This window comes from Vombatus ursinus, unplaced genomic scaffold (genome assembly GCF_900497805.2).
Source record: "Vombatus ursinus unplaced genomic scaffold, bare-nosed wombat genome assembly UNPS02014810.1, whole genome shotgun sequence".
Taxonomy (NCBI): domain Eukaryota; kingdom Metazoa; phylum Chordata; class Mammalia; order Diprotodontia; family Vombatidae; genus Vombatus; species Vombatus ursinus.
Genome location: NW_020954588.1, coordinates 30,140,350 through 30,166,270, shown reverse-complemented (window position 1 = coordinate 30,166,270; position 25,921 = coordinate 30,140,350). Strand labels below are relative to the sequence as shown.

At 39.0% G+C, this 25,921-nt stretch overlaps 1 protein-coding gene across 1 annotated transcript in view; it reads left to right on the top strand.

Moving 5' to 3' along the window:
• Window positions 1-13,886: 13,886 nt before the first annotated feature.
• SAMD7 (sterile alpha motif domain containing 7) overlaps window positions 13,887-25,921 on the top strand; it is a 32,391-nt gene continuing 20,356 nt past the window's right edge. The window contains exons 1-5 of the mRNA XM_027875777.1: window positions 13,887-13,989; window positions 15,298-15,424; window positions 17,768-17,898; window positions 19,278-19,356; window positions 21,769-22,463. Of these exons, the coding sequence (XP_027731578.1) occupies window positions 13,887-13,989; window positions 15,298-15,424; window positions 17,768-17,898; window positions 19,278-19,356; window positions 21,769-22,463 (1,135 nt within the window). The remainder of the gene's footprint in view (window positions 13,990-15,297; window positions 15,425-17,767; window positions 17,899-19,277; window positions 19,357-21,768; window positions 22,464-25,921) is intronic.

The window sequence follows — 25,921 nt, the reverse complement described above, 5'->3', positions numbered from 1 at the left end:
TCAAATCTTGCCTCTTATACTTATTTAGCTGCATGAACCTAGGCAAGTCACTTTTCTCTGGGCCTCAGTTACCTTATCTAAGTTACTGTTATGCCCTATAAAATTGCTATTGTTCCCCCCAAAAAGTATTATTATCCCCAACAAAATAGGGATAATAATAGCACCTCAAAACTGTTATGAAAGTCAAATGAGATAATATATGTAAAGTGTTCTTAAAATGCAACTCTTATTCATTCATTATGTCAAATAGATTATTACTAAATTTATTAAAAGAATCTTTTCATTAGAATGCAGAAGACTGAAAAATCACAATGATTTAATAATAGTAATAGTATGCTTATACTCTAGTTATAGTATATCCTAAATGGCCAAGGTCATTACTGTCCCCAAAAAGGGTTCTTCCAGCTCTAATGCCTGTGTATGATAGTCTAGATCAGAGGCTGGCAAACTTTTTCAGTAAAGGGCTAGATAATAAATATTTTAGATTTTGCTGGTCAAGGAACAAAATAAAGGATTATGTAGGTCCTTATACATCAAGACAAAAAACAAATTTCTACAAAATGTCTATTGGTGAAATTCAAAATATAACAACAACAATAATAGTATTGTACTTTTTTTGTGTAATAGAGGTCTACTTATGAGAAGAATGGAACTCTTTTTTGGAGAACAAGATTTCACTTAATTGGGATTCAAAGTTGAACATCAAAATTGATTGCAAATGTTCATCTGTTAATACTAATCTGTAATGATAATGCATACCTTTCATCTTTGAAAATGTCTCTTCACATATTGATGTACCACCAAAAATTGATATCAATCCATGAGTGTATGATTTTAGTTAAGCATATTCATTGCTTGAAAGGCATTCATAGAATCTTATTAGACTCTTGTCTTGATATTTGCCTTTTAGTATGTCATTACATTATAGATTAATCACTTTCAATTGAAGGTTAAGTGGTAGCTACTTAATTGCATAGTTAATGGATTTTGAAATATGGAAATTTCTTGTTACTTTGAGGTCCAAAAAAATGCCACTAGAACTGCAGTTAGAGCTCAGAAGTATATTCACTACAAATTTGTGTGGGAATGGGAATCTTGCTTCTTGTAACTTTTGACAGCATGTCAAATGATTACACATTACTTACGATTCAAACAGTATTTGTTGTCATCAAATTGACTTTACTGCAGTATAAGTTTCACGTGTAAATGCTGTTTTGTCTTGCAATTTTAGGTTGAATTCACTAAGAGACTTTATTAAGTCTGCAGCAAAAGTTAATTCTAACACTTACTAACTGTGTGACCCTGGGCAAGTCACTTAACCCTGATTGTCTCACCAAAAAGCAGCAAAAAAAAAAAAAAGTTAATTCCCAGGGCCATTCAATGCTCAGTAAAAGTGCTTTTTCTCATTCAAAAAATTTCCAGTTTGGCTTTGAATAAAAACAACAACAACAACAAACTTTTCCTCTCCTCTTCTTATTTTGACATGATGGGTAGACTCTGGTAATATAAAAAATGAAATATTGCAATACAGAGATACATTTGACACTCTAAGTACCATTGAGTTATAATTACATCACTGCTGTTTGTAGTGTACCCGAGCAGCAACGTGCATCAATGAAAGTGCCACATATGGTCTCTGTTACAATTATAACTCAACTTTGCCACCATACCAGCCATAGACAATATGTCAGTGAATGAGCATGGCTATGTTCCAATCAAACTTTATTTATGGACCCTGAAATCAGAATTTCATCTAATTTTCACTAGTCACAAAAAATACTACTTTTCTTTTCATCTTTTTTTTCAACTGTTTAAAATTGTAAAAATCTTCCTTAGCTCACAGGTTGAATAAAAATAGGCATTGAGCATGGCTGCTGTGGGCCAACCCCTGATCTATATTCTGGGGTAAAGAGATTTACAGACTCGACAACCTATTTCCACTCTTTCTAATGGTGCTTTCCAAAGTGTGTTCCAAAGGATCCTGGTATTTCTCATAATGTGAATAAGTGTTTCCATGAGAAAATGCTAATGCCAAGGATAATTTTCCTCCAAAATATTAATTATAAAATTGGGAATATATGAAAATGATTTATTGTATTGAGATGGGCATGAAAATGGATTGAATTTCCTCAATTCTGCTGCAAGCTTTTCCAACATTCAGCTTTATTTCCAGATATATTCTATACTATCGGCCCATTGGGGCCAGCATCTTTGGGTTTCATGAATATATTTGAGTCAAAAATTGTTCCAGTGGCCACATTAGCTTGGGAAATGCCACTTTATAAGACTGATGCAAGAAATTGTATTCAGAATTCTTACCTATTTACAGAAATATTAATAAAATAAAAGCAACCTCCCCCCCAAAAAACCTCAACGTTTGGGGCAATGTCCATTCATAAGTTGAGGAGAGGCAGTTTGGCACAATGGATAGAAGGCCAGTCTTGGAGTCAGGAAGACCTGAGTTCAAGTTCTGCTTCCAACACAAATTAGCTGTGTGACCAAGGGCAGATCATTTGACGTCCTAGTGCCCCCAGGATACTCCCTAAGACCCTAAATTATAGCCAAGTTGCTAATCTGTTATGATGCCATTAAACTTGTACTGTTTGTCACATAGAACATTTCATCTCTTATCTACACACTTTTGCATAGGCTGTTTTCCCTGGGTAGAATGTCCTTCCTCTTTACCTTTGCCTCTTGCAACTGGAGTAGCAAACTTGTCTCCAAACCAATGTTATCTTCTTGTTTGCTAGTTTTTCTATAATAAATGGATAGTGAGGAGGAAAGGAAGGAAGAAGGGAAGGGGAGGAGGAAAAGAAGGAAGGAAAGATGGAAGGAAGGAGAGAAGGCTGGAAGGATGGAAGGAGGAAGGGAAGGAAAATGGAAGAAAAGAAAGGAAGAAAGAAGGGAAGAGAGAAGGAGGAAGGAAATCTGACCATATTTTTTCAAATGCCATTTCTTGATTTTAGCATAACTGAGTGAGTTGTGCAATTATAATTGGTGATGCACAATGCTAAGTGTTAATCTCACCAAAAACTCTCTTTTAAGAGCTTCTCACTTTTAAAAATTGTAATTTAGTTTCTGTTCCTAGGTTCTGTTTCTTTTTAAGTCCAACAAAAAATAGGGTATATTTTTAAGGTATAAGATTTCATCTAGTAACAAACTATTATTCTTTGTCACGTGTTTTAAGTTAGTTTTGTTACCATGCCTCTAACTTAATCCAGAGAATCCCTGGCATTCAATTAGCAAGGTTCTTGATAGATGGAATGAGATTCCAATGCCATGAAGTTGGTTTTCCCCAAATTCTGCCCTTTAGGGAAGCAGTATAATACTGTGGGAAAAGAGATGGATTTGATGTCAGAAGGCCTGGATTCAAATCCTGACTTTTCCACATTTACTACTTATTTAACATTGGACAAGTCGCACCCTCTGTGGGCTTCAGTTTTCTCGTCTGCATTGGATTCAATGATCTCTAAGGCCTCTTTCAGTTCTAAATCTATGATCCTATGAATCATAAGCAGGTCCTTGGACAACTCATGAAGTATAATCTCAGTGATGATCAGGATTAGAGAGCAATTATCAATTTTAGGAGTGAAATTCCTGAGCCCTATATTAGTCTTACAATGTGCTTAATGGGATTTTCATCTTCAATAGCCTGTTGTCCCATTCTGAAAAATGATTTTGGAAAAAAAAAAACCCACGCTCATAGCACTCTCTCTCTCTATCTTCACCTAATGTGCAAATTTGCTTCGCATGATTATTTTTTTTAAAAGCTCATTTCCTCTCCAAATTTGTAGAATTTTGTTGCCCTAGCAATGGGTTAGGTCAATCTGAGACAAGCTCATTATTTGTTGCATGGCCTCAAGCAATGTGTTATTTTCCTTTTGTATCAAACTGAATGATGACATTAAGTGAATGCACAAAGCACCTTAAAGGCTAAAGAAAGATTAGCAAGCTGAACTTTGGAATTGGTTTATGGGCTCTTCGTGAGGCTTTCCTTGTAATGATATTTTATAGCCTGTTGGGAAAGGAGATCAGATCAGCAATGGTGATGATGTCACAGTAGGAAAGGTTTAAATATAAGAAGAGACAGGAATCATGCTAAGTTGAATTTGCTTTTGAAGCCAAGTTAGCCTTGACCAAGATAGTTCTTAAGGTGGTAATCTTAGTATGCTTAAAGTTATATTTATTTGACTCTAGATCGTGAAAAAGACTCTTGGTCAAAGCTCAGAAAATTCCAGGATCTTGCTTTTCTGTTCATACTATCAAATCCAAGAGGTCTTCATGATAAGTGTAAGTATACAACTAGTTTGTAGGCAAGAAGGAAGCTGGTTACTTTAAGTAAAATGTTTGTTTTGAGACATTGCATATCTTTTTTCCTTTCTGTTCCAAATCAGAAAGCTACAAAATGGGGAAGGTGACATGCACTGCCAGTTTCAGTGACATAATTAGATGGTTTTGTTTAACTATTTTTGAGAAATATTTTTTGATGAGGAGTTTATTGGGAGCATTTACTAGGAGATTTCTGTCTCATCAAAGCAATGAATCAACTCATTTTGGAAAAGGAATTAATATTGGATATTTATCATGAAAAAGGCAATTTTACATAAAAACAAGAGTTAAATCTCTAAGAGTCTGATGGTAAGGCCAGGAGATAAAAAGTATAGCATTGTCAGTCCATCTTAGAGGACTGATAAGAGCATAACTTTCTAAAATATTGCAAAGTACTTTGAAAATAGAAATTTGTCTAGAAATGTTAAGGTGTGGTGAAATTTTTTTCCCAAGTTCTCTTTATTAACTGAATGTTGGCTAGCAGAGTGGGCTTTTAAAGTTTATTATAGAATCACAAGAATAGAGAACTAGTTCCAAGTAAATTCTATGTGTTCTTTGAATTCTAAATGGAAAGAAAAAGTATCATAGCTAAATAGAAAGTCATTGCAAGTGTGTGGCTCTCATTATGGTTCAGTATCCCATTGTTATCTTCAAGCTAATATATTTAGCTCTCTTCTACCTGTGATTATAAAAAAGAACAAATAGACCCAACTGCTTATTTTGTATTGAAGAGCTTCCATCTATCATACATTGCATCATTCCCAAAGTTGTTATGGTCCCAGGAGTGTGGGATGTCGGAGCAGCAGAGCTCTAACCACCATGGGAAAACAAGGCTTTTCACTTGGCCACTGATTCTCAGTAGGATGCATCCTCCCTGTGGTGACTTCCTCCCTTGCCTCCCCTCCTGGTCCTCTGTCCATCCATGCCTCTATGTGTCATGGCCAACACCCTAAGGCTCCTATTGTAAGTGTCCCTTTCCTAACCCTAACCCTCATAAATACTGCACATCCTTTCTTTCTTTTAACAATGGGCAAACTGAAAATCAGCCACAGGGGTGAGTGATAGACAAAACATCTCTTACTATGATTACACCCGTGATACCCTCACTCCCCCACCTCCACGCAATGCTTTTGTCTCAGGTTTTTTTTTTTTTTTAATCTAATTATAGCTCTACAGAACAGAAATTTTGAAATCATCTAATGTTCACGTCAATGAAAAAGAAACTTCTTAACCAAACCTCATGCACTGGTAAAATTATTTTTAAATAGCTAATTATTAGTGCAATTATAATATAGGTGTAGGACAAGGTGGCACAGTGGATAGAGTTTGGACCCAGAGTCAGGGAGCCCTGAGTTCAAATCTAATCTCAGATATTTATTAGCTGTGTGACTCTGGGCAAATCACTTAAGTCCTGTTTTCCTCATTTTCCTCATCTGTAAAATGAGGATAATAATGGCACCTAACTCTCACAGCTGTTGTGAGGATCAAATGAAGTAATCATTGTAAAGTGCTTAGCACAGTGCATGGCACAAGTAGATGCCATAGAAATGTGAGTTATTATAATTATCTCCAATTCATTTTGACCTTTGTTCTCTGAAAGAAATGTATCATATTCTGCATCAAAAATGATAGGCTTTTGCTGATAATGGAGCCCTCTTTTTATTCTAGTAGTTAAAATGAAAAGTCATGGATAACATTTCTCCTCCTATGTGACAAGTATTGCTAACATATTTTAAAAACTTTTATTTCTATCATGAGAACCAATGTGGTATGGCTAGAGAACTGCCCCTGGAGACAGGAAGTCGTGAATTCAAATCCTCTCTCTGATACAAACTAATTGTGTATCTTTCCATAGGTTGTTTAACTTCTCGATGCCCAGAGGTGGGCTATTGCCCAAAAAGTAACCTACCTAACTAGGATGCTAACTAACTGTTGTTATTATCATTCAATCATCTCAATCATATCCCACTCTTCGTGATCCCATTTGGGGTTTTCTTGGCAAAGATCTTGGAGCGGGTTGACATTCCTTCTCCAGCTTATTTTGCAGGTGAGGAAACTAGGGCAAACGGTTAAGTGACTTGCCCAGAGTCACGCAGCTAGTGTCTGAGGCTGGATTTGAATTCATGAACATGACTCTTCCTGATTCCAAGCCCAGTGCTCTATCCACTGTGCCACATAGCTTCCTTACTAACTGAACAAAGGGGAAGGTTTCATTATCAGCAAAAATTCTATCATTTTTCATGCAGAACATGACACATTTCTTACAGAATATGATATATTTGAACAAAGATTCAAGTGAATTGGAGATACTGTCATTAAACTAACAATTGGCTATTTTACCAGTATATGAGCTAAATACAACCTCATCTCCACGTTGATCCCATGAGATCACTTTTTAAGCCACATCAAAGACTATTGACAAGGTCATAGAGGCATTCTGGTCCCAGTTGATGGAGGGATAACCTCTACTGAATAAATCGCAGTTTTAAAAGTGTGGAAGCAAAGACTGGAACATATCTCTAAATAAAAATAAGGCACTCAGGGGCCATTTCCAAGAATTCTATTAAAGCCTGTTGGAGCACTCTTAGCTCTGTCACTCAGCAGCTGAGTGGCCTTAGACTTCACTGTTTTTGACAAGGGCCCGGTTCACTTGTCTGGGTCTGTTTCCCCTTCTGTAGAAATGAAGGAGTTAAACTAGTTGATCCCTAAGATTCCTACCTAGGATTCTCAGGTCTAATGTAACACTACAGTGATAACTCAACTCTATAGAAATGACCAATTTAGTTTGTTGCATTATAAATGCACCCAAATGCAGATGTGGACTGAAATTTCCTGTAAACTGAGCCATTTCCCACACATTTAAGAAAAATTTGGTCTAGTTTTAGGACCCTCTGGTCAACTCACTCATGGAGTTATGTACTTACCTGTAGTGTATGGGAAAATCGAGAATCCAGCTTTTTTTTTTTTTTTTTGCTGCCAATTAGTCTTCTCCTGCACCTTATCCCTGCTAACAAAAGTATCTTTATTTGAGATGTCAAACATTTTCCTCTTTTTATTTCCTCTCTGTCTCTCTCTTTCTTGGTTATTTGGCAGGAAAGTTGATTTTTGTCACATTTCTTTCTAATTATAGATATATGAAACTAGCGTTATTGCTATTTGGAAAGCTGAGCGTAAAACATTGTAATTATAAAGTTGGTTCTGGGTGCTTTTCTAGCTTTATCTTTTTTTTTAAAAGGGAGAGATCCCATTTTTAATGTGTACAAAATTAAAAAAAAATACACAATTGCAGAATCAGAAAATTTTAGAATTGGAAGGGACCTTAACAGCCACCAGTCAATCAACATGCATTTATTTTTGTTTGTTTTTGCTAGGCAGTGCAGTGACGTGACTTGCCCAGGGTCACACAGCTAATAAGTGTCAAGTGTCTGAGATCAAATTTGAACTCAGGTCCTCCTGACTCCAGGGCCAGTGCTCTATCCACTGTGCCACCTAGCTGCCCCAACAAGCATTTATTAAGGACCTACTGTGTGCCAAATGCTGAGCTAAGTGCTGGGGATAAAAGTACTAAGAATAAAACAATCCCTACTTTCAAGGATATTTACAAGGAATAGAGAAGAGAACATATAAAATATCTACAGTATAAATATAACGTAAGGGCCGGCTAGGTGGTGTAGTGGATAAAGCACTGGCCCTAGTGGCAGAAGGACCTGAGTTCAAACCTAGCCTCGGACACTTACTAGCTGTGTGACCCTGGGCAAGTCACTTAACCCCAAACCCCCCCCCAAAAAACTAAAATAAATATAAATTAAATAAATGCAAATTAGTCCAATACAAAGTGGTTTAGGAGGGAGGGCACTAGCAGTAGGGGAGTGGGGATCAGGAAAGGCTTTATGTAGAATGTGAGGAATTCTATGAAGAGGAGAGGAGGAAGCACATTCCAGGCACAAGGGACAGCCAGCAGAGAGATGCAGACATGAGAGATGGAGTGTGAGTGTAGTTAATGGAGAGAAGACCAGTTTGGCTGGATAACAGAGTATAAGAAGGGAAGTAACATCCAATGAGTCTGGCAAGAAAGAAAGTTTGGGGTCAGGTTGCAAAGGGCGAGACTAAACAGAAGAATTTACTTTTGATCTTCGAGACATGAGTGAGCCTTACAATAGAGTTGATTAGTAGGGAAGTCATATAGTCAGAACTGTGTTTCAGTAACAATTTCTTTGGCAGTATTGTAGGGGATGGCCTGGAGTGGGGAGATATTTGAGTTGGCAGACCAATTAGGCTGTTGCCATCATCTGGGGGGGGTGATGAGGGACTGAATTAATGGCATAGCTGTGTGAATGGAGAGGAGTTGGATGTAAGATGTTAGGGAGGTAGAAACAGCAAGATTTGGCAACCGATTGGATTATGGGGTGAGGGCAAGTGACGAGTCTCAGAGGATTGGAAAAAGAATTCCCCAGTGCAACATTCGCTACCAGTGGTCATCCAGCAATGGTGGAAGATCTCCAGAGATGTGGAACTCATTAATTCATGAGGCAGCTCATTCCATTTTTGGAAAGTTCAAGGAAGTTAGCAAGTTTTTCCTAAGAACAAGACTAAATTTACCATCATTGCTGGTTTTACTCATTGTTGCTACTACTTCTTCCCTTTGGGACCAAACAGAACAAGTATAATCTTTCCTCCCTATGAGAGCCTTTCAAATACTTTAAGACAGCCATCATGCCCCTCCTGAGTCTTCTCCAAGTCATATATCTACAGTTTCTTCTGATGATCCTCATATGATATGGGCTCAAGGTCCTAGAAAATATGAATATGTAAGACAAAATATGAATCAGGTTTTTTAGTTGATGAACAACACCTTAATTATTATGAGTGGACCAGAAATTTAGACCTAAAAGGAAACTTAGAGTTCATTTAACTCACCTCCTTCATTTAATAGATGGGGAAACTGAGGCTCAGTCAGGTTCAGTGACTTGACTAAGGTCACATAGGTATTAAGTGAGGATTCAAATGTAAGTTCTCTAGTTCCAGATCAATATTCTTCTAGTGTGGTACTATTATACTATGCTGCTTCATCATTGAGTCATAATTATATCACAAACATCTTAAAACCCTTTAAAATCGTCCTCCTATTTCAATGTTCATTTCTCAGAGCTGGGAAAATCTAATAAAAGATAAGCAAACAGAAAACTGAAAAAACAATTGGAGAATTTAGAGCTGACTTTTGGCATCTTCAGAATGGAAACATGGAAGAATTTACGTATTTCTCAGCATCATATGGTACCTTTAAAAATAGAGCATATACTAGGGTTCAGAAAAGTTATAAATAAATGTAAAGGAGCAGAAATATTAAACATATCCTCTAAGGACCATAATACAGCAAAAATAGAAATTGATATAGGGAGCACAAGCAAAAGATATAGACTTAAATGGAGACAATAATGACATCTAAAATATTGCATAGACCAAAGGACAAATTGGAAAAACAGATATATTTCTATATGAAAGAGAATAATAGTAATGAGACAAGAAAAATGTTTCCCTTTAGCTTTAATTTACAAAGTTATGCTTGTTTTCCCATATCCTAAGAGTAACAGAACTTCTTGGAGCTACTGAGATGTCTTCAGGTACAAGTTGGAATAGCAGGACTCCAAGGTCCTGTCCAGCCAACTCTGTGGTTGTGATATTCTGTGAGATGGCCATTGAATGCCTAGCCACAGTCTTAAAATTGATGTCACTGTAATTGTATAATTCCTGAGCAAAGCTCCGCACAGCTGCCCCAGATCGTCTAAATATGACTGCTTGGATTGGACCGTGGCCATGCCCAAAGCCAGACTGATTTTATTGAATTGTCTCAGTACTTTGCAATACTAGCTAAAGCCTGAAGTGAGTCAGTCAGACATCAAGATGTTGATTTATTTGTTGGCAGCTACTTTTAGTCTGTGAAGTTTTCATCCTTCCACTTCTGTCTTAATTAGTTGAGATGGAATTAGCCTTGGTTGAATCCTTCTATCATCTGCCGAAAGGGGTTTGTTGAGGGTAAGGCTTTAAAGAGAGAGATTAATTTATCTTCATCCTCCTAATACATCCTCCTGTACATCCCAGATTTGAGACGTGGGGTCAGGGGAAGCTCTATCCAAATATAATCCAAACAGCTGGCCCAGCCTTCAAAATCTACCCATCTTCCTAACTTCCTATTTCTGTCAAGCGCATCACTATCCTTCCTGAAACCTTGATGTCATCATTAGAATGTAACATCCCCAAAAGCAGGGATTCTTTCTTTCTTTGTATCTGTGTCTCCAATGTCTGCCACAGACTAGGTGCTTAATAAATACTTACGGATTGGTCCTCAACTTTACTCTCTTTATAACTTTCCATGTGTCCAAACAGTTGCCAAATTATAATTTCTACTTCTATATCTCCTCTATCTATCCCCTTCTCCCCATTCACAGGAGTTCATTCCCTTGCTCAGTCTCTCATCCCCTCTTTCTTGGTGGACTAGAGTAGCTTGCTAATTGGTCTCCCAGCCTCTCTTTTCTCTAATCCATTCTCCAAATAACTGCCAAATTGATATTCCTAAAGGACAGATCTGACCGCGTACCTCCCTTAACAGAGAAACTCCAGCAGTTTCCTGCTGGTGGTAGGATGAAATAAAAATTCCTCTGGCATTTAAGGCATTCACAATGCTAGCTCCAACCTATCTTTCCAGAGAGATGTCAGCATCTGGAAATGTATTTTACACATCTCGTGCTGCATCCACTTTATGTTCCAGCCAAACTGGCCAACTTCCTATCCCATTATACACAACATTCCACCTCTGTACCTTTGCCCAGGCTGTGCATCATACCTGGAATGTACCCCCTCCTCAAGCCTCTGCCTCTCAGAATCCTGAGTTTCCTTCAAGGATAAGCTTGAATGTCACCTCCTACATGAAGCCTTTCCTGATCGCCTCAGTTGTAAGCAATTTCCACGACCCCCAAATTACTTTTGTATTAATTTATCTGTGATAAATAGAATGCCAATAGAATGTAAACTCCTTGAGGGCAGGAATTATTTTTATTTCATTTTTGTATTACCATCACCTGGAATATAGGAGGTGCTAATCAAAACGCCTGTTGAATCTATTTGAATCCCTTGGGATTTGTGAGACAGGTTTTACAGAAGGGAGTAATGAAGCTCAAACAGTATTTCTGTCCAAGGCATTTTCCCCCTACAGCTCTCAAAGTGCTTTTGGTTGGACATCCATATTCTGAAAATCACTGATTGCCTGAAGTCTGCACCACTAGCAGTGGGAAGAGCCCTCCGGTGCACCAGACCTCCAAGGAGCAGTGGGTTTTTGGGAACCTTGATTTGGAGCTTGAAGGGCAGGCAGGAAGGCTGATTTAAAAAAAAAAAAGAGAGGAAGCTCTTTTAAGCTAAGGAATATTCCACAGAGAAGTCTGGGAAAGGAAATACCAGTTTTCTCAAAAACCTGGGTGACTTGATTTTTTTAAAGTTAACTCTCACATTTAAACTCTCTGGCCACGCTGGCCTTCTTGCTGTTCTTTTACACAAGACAGTACATCTCCCATCTCTGCACCTTTGCCCAGGCTGTACCCTATGCATGCAACGCATTTCTTCTTTGACTCAGCCTCCTGAAATCCCTAGGTTCCTTCAAGGTTCAGCTGAAATGCTGAATACTTTCCACGCGCCCGCAGTCCCTCCACCATCGGCTTTGCCTCCCCCCATCATTTCATATTTATTTTGTATATTCTTACACATGTACATAGTGTCTTCTCTGTTTGAGTGTTCAGTAAGCTGCTTGGGGGCTAGGCCAGTTTCCTTTTTGTCTTTGTATACCCAGCACTTAGAAGAGTGATTGACACACAGTACGTGCTTAATAAGTACTTGCTGATTGATTTATTATTGATTCAATTCAATTCAAGCATTTGTTCAAAACACCACGCTAGGCAAGCTCAACACCCTGACCCAAGAAGCAAAGTAAGGCTAACTGCTGCCTCCAGACCCCAGAGCTATCTCTAAACCTCAATGTTGAATAGGGACAGTTTGTTGTGGATTTCCACCTGTAGCCCCCAGCCCCAGTACTCAGTGGTGTCCCACTCACTGGCTGGAGTCTGCTCTACCTGGCCTAATGTTTATAGAACTTTGCCTACGGTAGGATTTAGAAACATGTTTTGGAATCTTTGGATGATAGTTGTAGACTTGGGAGGCCCTCAGAGACCATCTAGTCCAATCCCTTCATTTTATGGATAAAGAAACTAAAATCAAGGCGGGTTAAGTAACACAAGGAGTATCAGAGGAAAAATCTGAACCCAGGACCTCTGACTCCAGAATGGACCACAAGAGACAAAGCTTCAGGCCTTGGCTCTGATACTTATCGGCTGTGCGAAGTTGGGGAAGTCATGTCTCTCGAGCCTCAGCTTTTCTCTTCTGTAAAACAGGGATAATAAAACTTGAAGTATCTGTCTGATGGGGTTGTTGTGAAGGAATCCCACTGTAAACCTTAAAGTGCAATATAATTATGAATTGTCAATAAATTTATGATTATTATTACCTCACTTTTCCCTGTATCACAGGTTTTTTGTGTATTTTTCCCCTCCCTCATTAGATTGTAAGCTTCTTCAGAGATGGAACTGGAAAGAGCACTGGGTTAGCCCAAGGACTTGAATTCAGATCCACTCATTGCCTATGTGACCCTAGGCAAGTTACTAAAGCACCTTGTGCCTCAGTTTCCTCATCTGTAAAATAAGAGAGTTGGTCCAGATCACCTGTGAGGTGATTTCTAGCTCTAACTCTCCTATCCCATGAATCATATCCTATTGCCCTGTGCATGACCTTGTGCTGGACCTGCGGAAAAGCCTTCCAAGCTTGAATTGGTCTTATTAGCCACGGTTGGACACACTGTACCTTCATTCCAACATAGTGATGTCATTTTGGTCCTCTTCAACAATGAAGAATGATAACCAACCAATATAAATTGTTCTTCTGGTTCTGCTCATTTCTTCATCAGTTTATAAAAGTCCTCAGAGTTGTTTATTTTTATAATACTGGTATTATAGTATAAATCATTCTGCCTTCCAAACAATTAGCTAGTCTGATAAATATATACTAATGGACCAAAGAAAGAAAATGAAACTCTTCAAGTAAAATTCATGCTTATTATTCTAGAGATAATGCCCACTTTGGAGGGGCTCTCAGTGATGGCAGAGCCATGGAAAGGTGTAAGATGAGTAATGTATGGGTAGTGCCATGGGAAATTCTGAGGTGGGGAAGGAAATGGGCTATTCTGTGCCTATTCATCTTATCCAATATGGTTGGCTGCCTGATAGCATGTTCTGTGTGGCTGTGTCCCTGCTCCTAGATAAGCTGGTGAGTTCTGTACAAGCCTTAGTTTCCATGTGGTTTTCAGAGAAAGAATGCATTGGAGACCCACCATTAATGCAATCATGTCATGAAGGAACAATATATACTAAATGGTTTTCAGTCTTCTGTTGAGTCTTTACTGATCTATTAGATTTATTGATAATCCCAGGGGAAAAAATCCAGATGTGGCACTGCCCAAAATGACTCCTGCAGAGCATCTGAGAAAGCTGTCTCTCTTTGGAGAAGCTGGAACATTAGAAGAAAAGAACTTGTATCGATTAGCAAGTAGGATGACAACAGGAGGTAAGTCTAACACCTTAGCAATCCAAATGGGCTGGCCCCTGACTGACTTTTATTGATTTGTTTTCCTAGTGTACATAACAGCACATAGGTGACTTTTTCTTTCTCAATGGGCTATCTCTCTTCCTTTCTCAACCTCTTCTCCCTTTGCCTTTATTTTTAAAACAACCTGATGTGTGGTCTAGTGGAAAGAAAGCAAACCTGGGAGTCAGGAAGACCCTTGGGTTCAAGTTTTCTCAACCCACAGTGGCTGTGTGACCCTATGCAAGTTACTGAACCTGTTGGCATCCCAGGTAACTCGAAGACTGTGAGTTGCAGAATAGTTGGTAATCTGCACATGTAAAGGAAGTGGACTCACAGGGAGTTACCTATCCAGGTCTTGTAAAAAAAATTTAATGCAACATAGTTGTATTTTAAGTCTTTAGGGGTCTTGTTGTGGCTCTAGAATGTGGATAAAAAAGTAAATATTCTACATAAATTTTCATATGTACAAAAGATTCTATTCAGCACGGCATAGATGAGAGCTGATTAGCTTTTCCAAAGTGGCATACCAGATTGCCAACCTCTATCATGGTGAACAAGGAGAGGTAGGCAGAGGTCATGGTTACATCCAGGTTTTATTGGGGGGGGATGTACCAGTGCAAACTTTCTTTGTGTATTGGATAGAGTGCTGGATTTGGGGTTAAAAATATATGGAATCTTACTGTGTGACCCTAAGTAAGTCATTCAACTCTTTGATTCCATTCCCTGAGTTGTAAAAGAAACACAATAATGCTTATAAATGAAGCCCCCACCTCATAAGATTATCATGGAACGCAGACATGATAATATATAGGAAGCCATTGTCAGCCAACATTTTCATTGAAGATGATGATGTCATTGGGAAACAGGGATGTCCAAATTAAAAAGAACCCAGGTGCCATCTTCAGCATGGATGTCATGTTCATTGCAGAGAAGAATTGGCAGTTCCAAACCAAAATGATAGCCAGCCCTGTCACTTCCATTATATTCTTGCTTTGAGCAGAATCATAGTGTGTTTCTAGTGGACTCTGCAGCACCCCAAAGGGAGAATTAAATCTTGGGAACCTTATGGTTATTAAATCCTTGGGATCCAAATGATGAATCACACACCTTCCCAAATGCTTGCTATTTGGCTTGCCTGGAGTAGCAAAAAGCTATTTCATACCTAGTCTTTCTAAATACAGAAGCATCTCCTTACGTCTGAAGGGAATTTGAATGGAAGACCAGATGGTCGTTATTGTTCCTGGAGGGGAGGTTTCCTGAGTAACAAGTTGATCTGGTTTCTACTAGAGTTGCACCAGCAACAAGAGGTGTTGATGAGAAATCCCATGATGACTGTCAACCCGCCATTGCTAGGGTCAGGACCACAGAGAATCCAATCTGTTCCCTCACAATTGGAAGCTCGGTTTGTGGAAAGGTATATTTTTCTCTATAATATTTCATTCAGATACAAGCTAGAATGGTTCTTAAATCTGTACACAATCAGAGAGTCTGAGATTTGGAAGGGACCTCAGAGGACATCAGGTCCACTTGGCACCTGAACAAAAAACCTCCCTAGGTCTTCCCTAACAAGTGGGCATCCAGCCTTTGTTTGAAGACTGAGGAGGGGGAATCTACTTAACCATTCCACTTTGAAATAGTTCTAATTGTTAGGATTTTCCCCCTGATATTAAGTCAGAATTTACCTCTTTAAAACTTACACTCATTGCTCTTCTGCCCTTAGGGGCCAAAAAGACTCAACCATTAAAAAACGTTTATTAAGTTGCTATTATGCGCCAGGTACTATGCTAGGCATTGAGGATGCAACCAAGAATGAAACAGTCCCTTCCTTTAAGGGCTTCATATTCTAACAGAATAAAGTCTAATTCTTTTCTTCAGGACCCTTTTTCAAATACTTGAAGACAGAGCTCTTTGGCTGTTTTCTTGCTTAGTATTATTTCAATTTCATTTTGGCCTCTAGGCCACAGGGGCCTTGGCTCTTTGCTCTGCTAATGATCTAATTTAAACCTTCATCACTAGATGGAAGTGATCCTTGCTTCTCAAATGGCCAACTGTCCAAAGAACATGAAAGCTTACATGTTGGGGAAAAAAAAAAACTTGATTAAATTAATTGCCAATGGACCAAGCAATGATCTGTTGCCTGAGGACCAACCAACCATGTTTGGAAGGGCCCATCCTGTGACTGGCTAGCTTTAGGGGAGTGAATTTTGGGCTATAGAAACTATCAAAAAGCACTTACAGAGAGGGATGGGGATCTGAGTTGGTGGAAGAAGTATTCACACTGAGACGCTAAAGTAAACAGGTGCACAGACAGAATCTGTGGGTGTCAAGGTCAGATATTACTTGCATGGTGGGGGGATGGGGGAAGTGATCAAATACCTCTCCCCAGGTACCTCTCTGGTCTCCATGGCTGCAGCTGTTAGAATTGCCAAATTTGACTTAGCAAAGTGCTCCATCTGTCCCACCCTTAACACTCCTCATTTCTGCTCCTTTGAAAGAGAGTGGCATTCATTTGATGAATAAATATGGACTTAGCAGTTAGTCAGTCAACTGGCATTTATTAAGCACCTACTATGTGCCAGGCACTGTTAGGTCTTCATACATGCTGCTATATATGATATAGAATAGATTTAAGTACATCATGCATGACGTATAGGATAGATTTCATATATATCTTATGTTTAGGATAGAAAATATATGGCATATCACATATGATCTATGTGTCTGATATATGTAGTATATGGTATATTGTCATATATTATACTTATATATTATATATTATCCAAGCTCATATATATAATATATGTTAAGCATATGGTAGGTACTTAATGAATTCTAGTTGACTTGTACATGTATATATAGGTCCATATACATATATTTACTAAATACTAATTTTTGTCTATATATACATATGTACAGACACACATTTGTGTATTTATATACACCAGTTTTATATGTGTGTGTGCGTGTGTGTGTATGTGTATATATATATATATATATATATATGTTCATAGGAGTAGATCTATCAGTAGATTTGATGTGGATCAGGTTTCTGTATCACTTTGTGGCCATTTCCAACTCATGCCAACATGCCAGTGCCCCTCCCCCCCCAGTTTCCAACTTCTACTAGGGGCTCTTATAGGCATGTGAGCATGGTTTGGAAACATCCAGGAAGTGATGTGGAGATCTGATCCCTGGAAAGATTAGACAAAAGCAAACCTTCTAGAGCCCAGGACCTAGAAACAGAGTCCAGGTGGCTCCAGTGGGAGGTATTTGAGAAGGATGATTAGACTGGAGATCATATGGACTTTGATAACACTGAGCTTGAACAAAGCCTATAATGGTCTGAAAAACAAAGATATAAGTGCTGAGAGAAAGTTTGGGAAAATAATGACTTTGTATAATCAGTCAATGAAACATTAGACCCAGGGGACTTACAGGACTGACCCTTAATGAGATTATGTCTGTTAAATGGGGGAAGAGGATCCTAGGGTCATAATAGTGGAAAACCTGAGAATAAATCGGATTAGATGCTCTTATCAATAGGTCCCCAGATGTTGCCTCCCTGCCCCCCATGTGCACGCTACCTTTGCCCACTTTCCATACCAAGTTAACCACTGGGCCAGTCCTTTCTCACTCCAAACATTCCCCAATAGATTCCTTTATTAAACTCAGGAAGGAATCACAGCCATTCTTGTACTTCTGATGAGGTAGGAGAGGAATAATCTGCATCTCAACTTTATTTCCTCTCTTCACCTAGAGATTCATTGCCTTTTGCTGACATGATGGCTCCACCCGACCCTAGACAAATCCACATCACTTCCCACTTGGGAGCATCAGTGCCGCCTCATGTGAATATGCCCCACGTTCTGCCTAATGCTGTCTATCCAGGTCTGAGCATGCAGGGATGTGGTCATGTTCAAAGTGACTGTGGGATCATGCCTATTGGTTACCAGGGTTTTCTTTTTCTTTTTTGTTTTCCCATGGTTTTCAGTGGTTCAGTGGGTTTTTTCAATGGTTTTTAATGGTTTTATTTTCCCTTATGGTTCAATGATTTCAATGGTTTTTTCCCCCAAAGGGATTTGGTGGGAGGAGGGCAGTGAAGAGAAAATACATGTTTGTTAACCACAAAATAAATAAATACATACATACACACATAAAATAAATCCCAAAGTACCTGTGGAATGTGGCTGCTTAGTAGAAGTTCACTGAAGGCTGTTAATAACAGTAACTATACTAGCTAAAGGGAAGGGAAAGACTCCATCATCCCTTTTGTCCTTGACTTGGAACTTGATAACTATATCAGACACCTAACATCTAAGTTCTTGCTCTTATTATTAACTAGAGAGGTTACTGTGGTCATAGGAGCAGAGAGACAGAGCACTGGACTTGGAGTTAGGAAGACTTGGGTTCAAATCCTGAGTCTGAAACCCTGGACAAGCCACTAACTTCTCTGTGCCTATTTCAACTGTTAAATGAGGGGTTGGATTCAATGATTTCTAAGGTTCCCTCCACCTTTAAATCTATGATCTTGTGAATGATTGTTAGTTGCTATAGGCTCCAGCCTTTGCCATTGAAAGATGAAGGTACACCTAGAGAGACCTTTTGAATATTTCCTATTTGGAGAGCTCCCATTTTCATCAATTAGCAGGTGTGCCTGCAGAGCAAGAGGAGGGCAATTGCTTTATAAAAAATTTTTAATGACCTTGGGCTATCCCCTTACACTTCAAAGGCTACTTTCATATTTTTTGCCTTTTGAAGGGTGGAGGGAAAACTATTTCTAAGAAAGAAAGGAAGAAAGAAAGGAAGAAAGAAAGAAAGAAAGAAAGAAAGAAAGAAAGAAAGAAAGAAAGAAAGAAAGAAAGGACAAAGGAAAGAAGGGGAAGAAAAAAGAGAAAGGAGAAGGAAAGGAAGAGAAAAAAGAGAAGGGGAAGAAAGAATGGAAGGAAGCAAGGAAGGAAGGAAAAAAGAAAGAAAAGAAATAGAAATAAGAGAAGGAGAGAGGGAAGGAAAGGGAAGGGAAGGGAAAGGAAGGAAAGGGAAGGGAAGGGAAGGGAAAGGAAAACCCCAGAAGATTTTATCCTTCTATCCCATAACCAATAAGATGCGAAGGGCATCACACTGCTGGTAGGATGGCCCACCACATTGTTAGGCAGACTTTGGCTTCGTTTCTGTTGACACATCACAAGTTGCTTCTGCAACCCTATTTTCTTTTTGCATGTTCCATTGGGTATTACTCACTTTGAGCTTGCTATGGTTTTGCTTTTCAGGATACAACTTTCTGCAGCCTGAATCCATGGAAGTAGTGGCCAGAAGGCAGGAATTGGTGCAGAAACAGAATCTAGCCAGGTGGGTGATTGAATGGTGGTACCTGTGATTCTATAGGTGGTAAGGAATGTACCTGCCCAAGGCTAGTGGTTACCCACATGAATGTAGCTCCACTTGGGAATCTCAGTTGACTTGGGAGGGAGTTACCCTAGATGACTTTGCAATTCATTTTGACATCTCCATTTCAAAAGCTGTCTCTAACTTGGTGGTCCTTCTTCAAACCTAAAATGCTTCAGGGAGATTTTATTTCAGCCTTGAAGAGAATGTCTCTGGTTCCCCAGAGCCCCTCACTAATGGTGGCTGGAGAAAGAGACAATTGAGACTTAGTCAAGGGTAGTAGTTCTCAAAGTATTGACTAGTCACAGATGAGAGGTCAGGTACATCATCAGCTTCACTTGAGCCTCAGGAGCCCAAAGGAATGACTCCCGTGAAAAATAGAGTAAACAAAAAATACCATGTGGCCCTTTCGTCCCACCCTGATAACAACTGGAAGATTGCATTGTTTTGACTTCTAATTAATATTATTTTGTTGATTAACTAAGGTCCTCACATTTCCTTCAAAGGATTCTTTTAAATTTCTTTTATTTTAAAAGCTTTATTGCCAGCAAGCATTCTGGTGGTTTTACAACTCATCTCTTGTCCTAGGATTTAATTCTTCCCTTGATGTACTGAAGAGCCCACTAGAAAGCACACAAAACCAATCAATGCAGTGAGACTGTGTCTGACAACATGTACAGCATTCTGTACCCATAGGTGCCCATCTCTTTATCAAGAGGAAGGACATGTGCTTCATCATCAGTTTCTCTGTCATTAAAATTAGTCATTAAAGTTAATCAGAGTTCACTGATCTGCATAATGACCAATAACAATTCCAGAGGACTCAAGATGAAGCATCCTGCCCACCTCCTGATGGAGATGTGATGGACTCAGAGAACAGACTGACATGTTTTGGGGGAGAGGTGTCGGGGGGGGGGAATACATGGCCAATATGGGAATCTGTTTTACTTGATTGTACATGTTTGCAACAGGGATTTGTTTTTTTTCTTGCTTCTTCATTGTGGGGATGAGGGGAGGAGAGGAAATGGGAGGGAGAGAATGTGGATCTGAAAATTAAAAAATGTAATTAAAAAAATTAATCAGTGTTCAGTTGACATTTAGTGCTGTTTTAATTTACATTCCATAGTTGTAACACCCTCTCTAGGCTACTTTCCCAGAGTGTGTCTGCTCCCCTTGGGTTCTTGGGACCCTGTGGGTCTGGACCTCCCAGGATTCTAGCTCACAAGCCTTTGCTGGTATGATTCCCTTTAGCACTCTGTCAGTAGATACAATTATCTCTTGGCAGAAGTACTTCCTGCAACAGCATAGTAACATCAAGAGCTATAAAATATTCCTACCTGGGACTTAGTCCCAGAAAAAAATTCAATCAGCAGATTTCCTTCCTCCTTTTCTTGAGGAAAGGGAGAGGCCCTAGAGGTGTAGAATATTGTATATACTGTCAGATATAGTAGATTAATTTGCTGGTTTTGCTGAACTGGTTATATGTCTTTTTTTAAATCTTTCTTAGAAGGGATAAGTCATTGAGTAGGGGAAGAAGAGTGATATATTCCAAAATTTAGATGGTAGTATAGATAAAATATTGAACCTGGAGTCAGGGAGACCTGAGTTCAAATCTAGACCACATGTTTACCAGTGATGTCACCCTGGGCAAGTCATCTAACCTGTTTGTCTCCGTTTTCTCACATGGAAAATGAATGAAGATAAAAATAGCGCTTACCTCCTAGGGATGCTTTGATGATCAAATAAGATACAGCCCTTTGAAAACTTTAAAGTGTTATATAAATGCTGGGTGTTATTACTATTATTATTAAAATGAAAGATAAAAAAATAAGATTTTTTTTCCCAAAAAGACAAAACAACACCGACTTCCAGCAGTTTTAAAACTTTTAAGGATTAATCTGTGACAATAGTCAGTCCCTAAACCCTATCCTCATAGTGCCTGCTTCTTTTTTTTCTTTTTTTGTTAAGTGACTTGCCCAGGATCACACAGCCAGTAAGTGTCAAATGTCTGAGGCCAGATTTGAACTCCGGTCCTCCTGACTCCAACGTCAGTGCTCTATCCACTGTGCCACCTCGCTGCTCCCATTTTTCAAACAGGGCTTTTCTATACCAGCAGTATAGTTTCCACAGTCCAAGAGAATGCTATGATTCTCCAGTGAAGTCCATTGGAAGGATTCCTTTCCTATGACTCTGTAGGAGCTCAGGTATTTCAAACTTAATAAAGTTTAAATAATAGGTAGGAGGCTGTCAGATAGGACCTTATCTTGGGAGGAGCAGATGTTTGTATTTTGGATGAGCAGTTGGCTATTCAAACTGTATTTCTAATAGTTCTGTTGGATTGTGTATGAATTTGTGGTTTTCTTCTTGCATCTTTAGGATGGAGATGGAAATGGGCACCATTTTTCAACAAAGGGAGATAGGAAAAGCTCAGCATAAAGGACTGATGGGTTTGGGTTTGGAGACATCATTCCTGTACCAACATGGTATCCCAACAAACCCAGTTGCATTCCGAGGAAGGAGCAGGTTTCCTGAAGTGCATCTTCCCAATGACCTCTATGTCCACAGAAGCTCTCTGGATGACATTCATGGTAACACCAGGTTAATGACAACTGGTCCATACCCACCAGTCAGTAGCTGGCAAAAAGAGAAGGGTCGCCGGCTAGGGAAAAGAGTGGGAAATCATAAAGCTTCTGGTTGGAATGCCAGGAGTTCCAAAAACCAAGAGGAAGACAGAAATCCAGATCAGACTCTCACAGTTTCAGCTGCAGAAAAAGAGGATAAGAAAGACCTTGACATTGATCCACACCCTAAATATGAGCCAAGCCAAAGCAATGGGGAGCCTGCCATGATGCCCACCAAGAGCCTCAAGGAACATGAGCACAGCCCCCAAAAAACCTTTGAAGAGCATGGTTGGTCCATTGAAACGAATGACAATGGTGGTGGGAATGCGAAGGATTCATGTCATTCTTCAACAACCTCTGATGACAAATGTATTTTTCACTCACCAGTTTCCCTCCCTCCCCTGCCATATGGATTTCCAGTCCTCAACAACAGCTCATTCTTCCTTCCAGGTTTGTAAGTCCCTTCAGTTACAGTTTAAGAATGCTATAATTTTACTTTCTTATTTCCTTTTCTTAATCCCATTCATGAAGCAAGAGGATCCGATCCAGGCAAGCAAGCATTTAGGGTGGGTTCTTTAAAGTAAATTACATGAAATTCAATGACCTCTCAAGTCTATGTTCAGTTGCAATGATTGTTTTGTTTCCCAAACCTATCCTAATGAATGGTTTCCTAGTAGCTAGGTGTCATGTAAGGCAGTCCAATATAGTAGTGGAGAGAATATTGGGTTCAGAGCAGGGTTTCTTAATCTGGAGTCCCTTAGGGGACTGTCAACAGATTTCAGGAGGTCTGTGAGCTTGGATGGTTGAAAAAAATACACTTCATTTTTACTAATTTTGGTTTGTAGTCCTATGTATTTGCTTTGTAATCCTATGTATTTTATTTATTTAAAGATATTTGAGTTAAATTTTAACTAAATTCAAAAATTAATGAACATGAATTTAATTTGAATTTGAATTAAATTAAGATTTAAGAAAAATTCTGAAAAGGGGTCCGTAGTTTTTGCCAGACTGCCAAAAGGCTTCTTAAACAAAAACAGGTTAAGAATACCTGATTTAGAGTCTGAAGATCAGGATTTGAACTCTGGCTTTGCCAGTGATGACTCATGTGACATTGGGCAAGTCACTTTTCCTTGGTTTTTCCCCCATTTTAAAAAAAATTTACCTTGATGCTGTTAAAAATTAAGAAGCTATGAAATCCATTCCCTTGATAGTGAGTATCATACTCATGTATATTTTAAACAAAGAACATGAGAAGAAATAAATGCAGCCTAGAGAGGGGTGACAATAAAATATAATCAGAATTCTTCTCGTTTTCTGGGTGAGTGACTTGCAACTCCTGAAATTCTGAGGTTGACTGTTAGGGAAGGATATTAACTCCTTCAGACAATATTGCTCCTGCAGTATACAAATAAATGTCAATTGACCGGTAAGAGAGAGGAAGCGTGGGGCAGATGAGATAATTCAGGGTTTGGACGCAGGAAAGAACAGAATTTGCATCTGACTGCTGATATGTTATCATTGGTCAAGGATCCTTAACCTTTTTGTGTGTCCTCCGACCCCTTGGGCAGGCTGGTCAAGCCTATGGATTCTTCAGAATAATGTTTTTTAAGGGTTTTTTTGGGGGGTGAGGCAACAATGGGGTTAAGTGACTTGCCCAGGGTCACGTAGCTAATAAGTGTCAAGTGTTTGAGGCTGAATTTGAACTCAGGTCCTCCTGACTCCAGGGTCATTGCTCTATCCATTGCACCACCTGGTAGCCCCTCAGAATAATGTTTTTAAATGCATAAAATAAAATATGTAGGCTAACCAAAGAAACCAATTATATTGAAATATAGTTATCAAAATATTTCTAAACAAGTTCCTAGACCTCAGGTTAAGAATCTTAACTATAGATTATGTCTAATGTCTCTGAACCTCAGTTTCCCCATCTGAAATATGGTAATAGTACACACCTCACAGGCTTATCGTAAGGATCCGGATCAAATGTACTTTACGAGCCTTATAGCATTAAATAAGTGTTAGCAGGTATCATGACCAAAAAGTATTCAAACATAGGTGGGGAGTGCCAGATTCAGTTGATAGGTTGGTTAGTTGTACTGAATTACTTTTTAAAAATTCTTTGTTATGATCAGTGGCTCTCTGTGGAGGGAAGAAAGGAAGAATATATTTGGAAATGCAAGTGATGTAAGAAAATTTTTAAAACCTATTAATTTTAAAAAGAGATTTAAAAGAGATGATTAAAATGTTGAAAAGAGATAATGAGCCTACCTTACAAATAGAAAGCCATTTAGGTGTTAGAATGGGCATGCTGTTTGAGAGTTTTGTTTGGGGTTGCATTTGGTGGTTGTCATCTTCACGGTCCTCTTTATTTAGCAAATGTTCGGGGACATCTTTTTTGGGTACTAATCACTATGATAATTGTTTGCATTTTGTCTTTCTCAGAAAGTTCAGAAAGCTAATAGACCTGCTATGTGCCACTGAAAAATGGGTTTCATCCACTATCGTAGACACACTGAGTGCCTGAAGGTGAATAAAGCAACTCAGAGGCAAGGTTCAGCACCAGATGCTGGATACTGTCATTCATGTCTCATAAAACTTTGTCTTGTCCCTTTATGGAAGACGTTTCTTGGCCTATTCCTTCACCTAGAAAATAAGCTGTCAAGCAATCAGTCGGTCAACTAATATATTTATTAAGCTCCTACTGTATGCCAGGTACTGTGTTAAAGGCTGGAGATACCAAAAAAAAAAAAAAAAAAAGGTAGAAGACCAGTCTCTGTTCTCCGTTAGTGTTAACTGACAAATGTCAAACCATCAAGCAACTCTTGTCTAACAAGGACCTCTGAGTAAGGTTGATGTGTTATAATGACTCATCTGTTTACTTATCTCTTTGATTAAAATAGTATGTTCATTTAATTCAGTGTAATTCAGTAAACATTTCAATATGTTACCACGGAGAACAGAAGCTGTTGTTCACTAGTTTCAGTCATTTCCAACTCTTTTGGGGTTTACTTCATAAAGATACTGGAGTGGTTTGCTATTTCCTTCTTTAGCTCATTTTGCAGATGAGGAAACGGAGGCAAACAGGGTTAAGTGACTTGCCCAGGGTCACCCAGTGTAGAGGTCAGATTTGAACTCAGGGAGATGAGCCTTCCTGACTATAGGCCCAGGATTCTATGCACCATGGCATCACCTAGACACCCAGTCAGCAACTTGGGTTCAAATTCTGTCTCTGCCATTTACTACCTGTGTGATCCTGGGAAAATCACTTACTTATCTGTGCTTCAGTTTCCTCATCTGTCAAATGCGGACGTTGGTCTAGAAAGCCTATAAGGTGACATCCAGCTCTAAATTTTTTATTATTCTGCATCCTACCATGTTCAAAGAAATGTGCTGAGCAATGGGGGATGCAGAAATAGACAAGACACAGGCCCTGCCCTCATGGAGTTTACAATCTAATAAAGGAATGTAACGCATAAAGCAATAGCTATAATACAGAATATTCCAATCAATTTGGGCCTCCCCTCCAGGGAAGCAGATTGCGACCCATCCAAGCTTGCTTGTCTGCTGCCATTGATCCATCAAACTAATGCCAGATTTCTTTAAAGATAAAACTGCAATAACTTTGTTCAATGGCTCTCTAGGGTCATTGCTATTAGACAGAGCATAATACAAAACAGATCAAGAACAATCTAATAGGAGACATAAGGGAGAAAGCAATGGAAAGTGTAGTGCTTAGTTTCAGTCACTATAGATTTTCATAGCTAGAAGGTCCCATAGCATGGGGGTGGGGAGAGGGAGAGAGAGGGAGAGGGGAAGAGACAGAGAGAGAGAGAGAAAAGAAGAAGAAGAAGAAGAAGAAGAAGAAGAAGAAGAAGAAGAAGAAGAAGAAGAAGGAGAAGAAGGAGAAG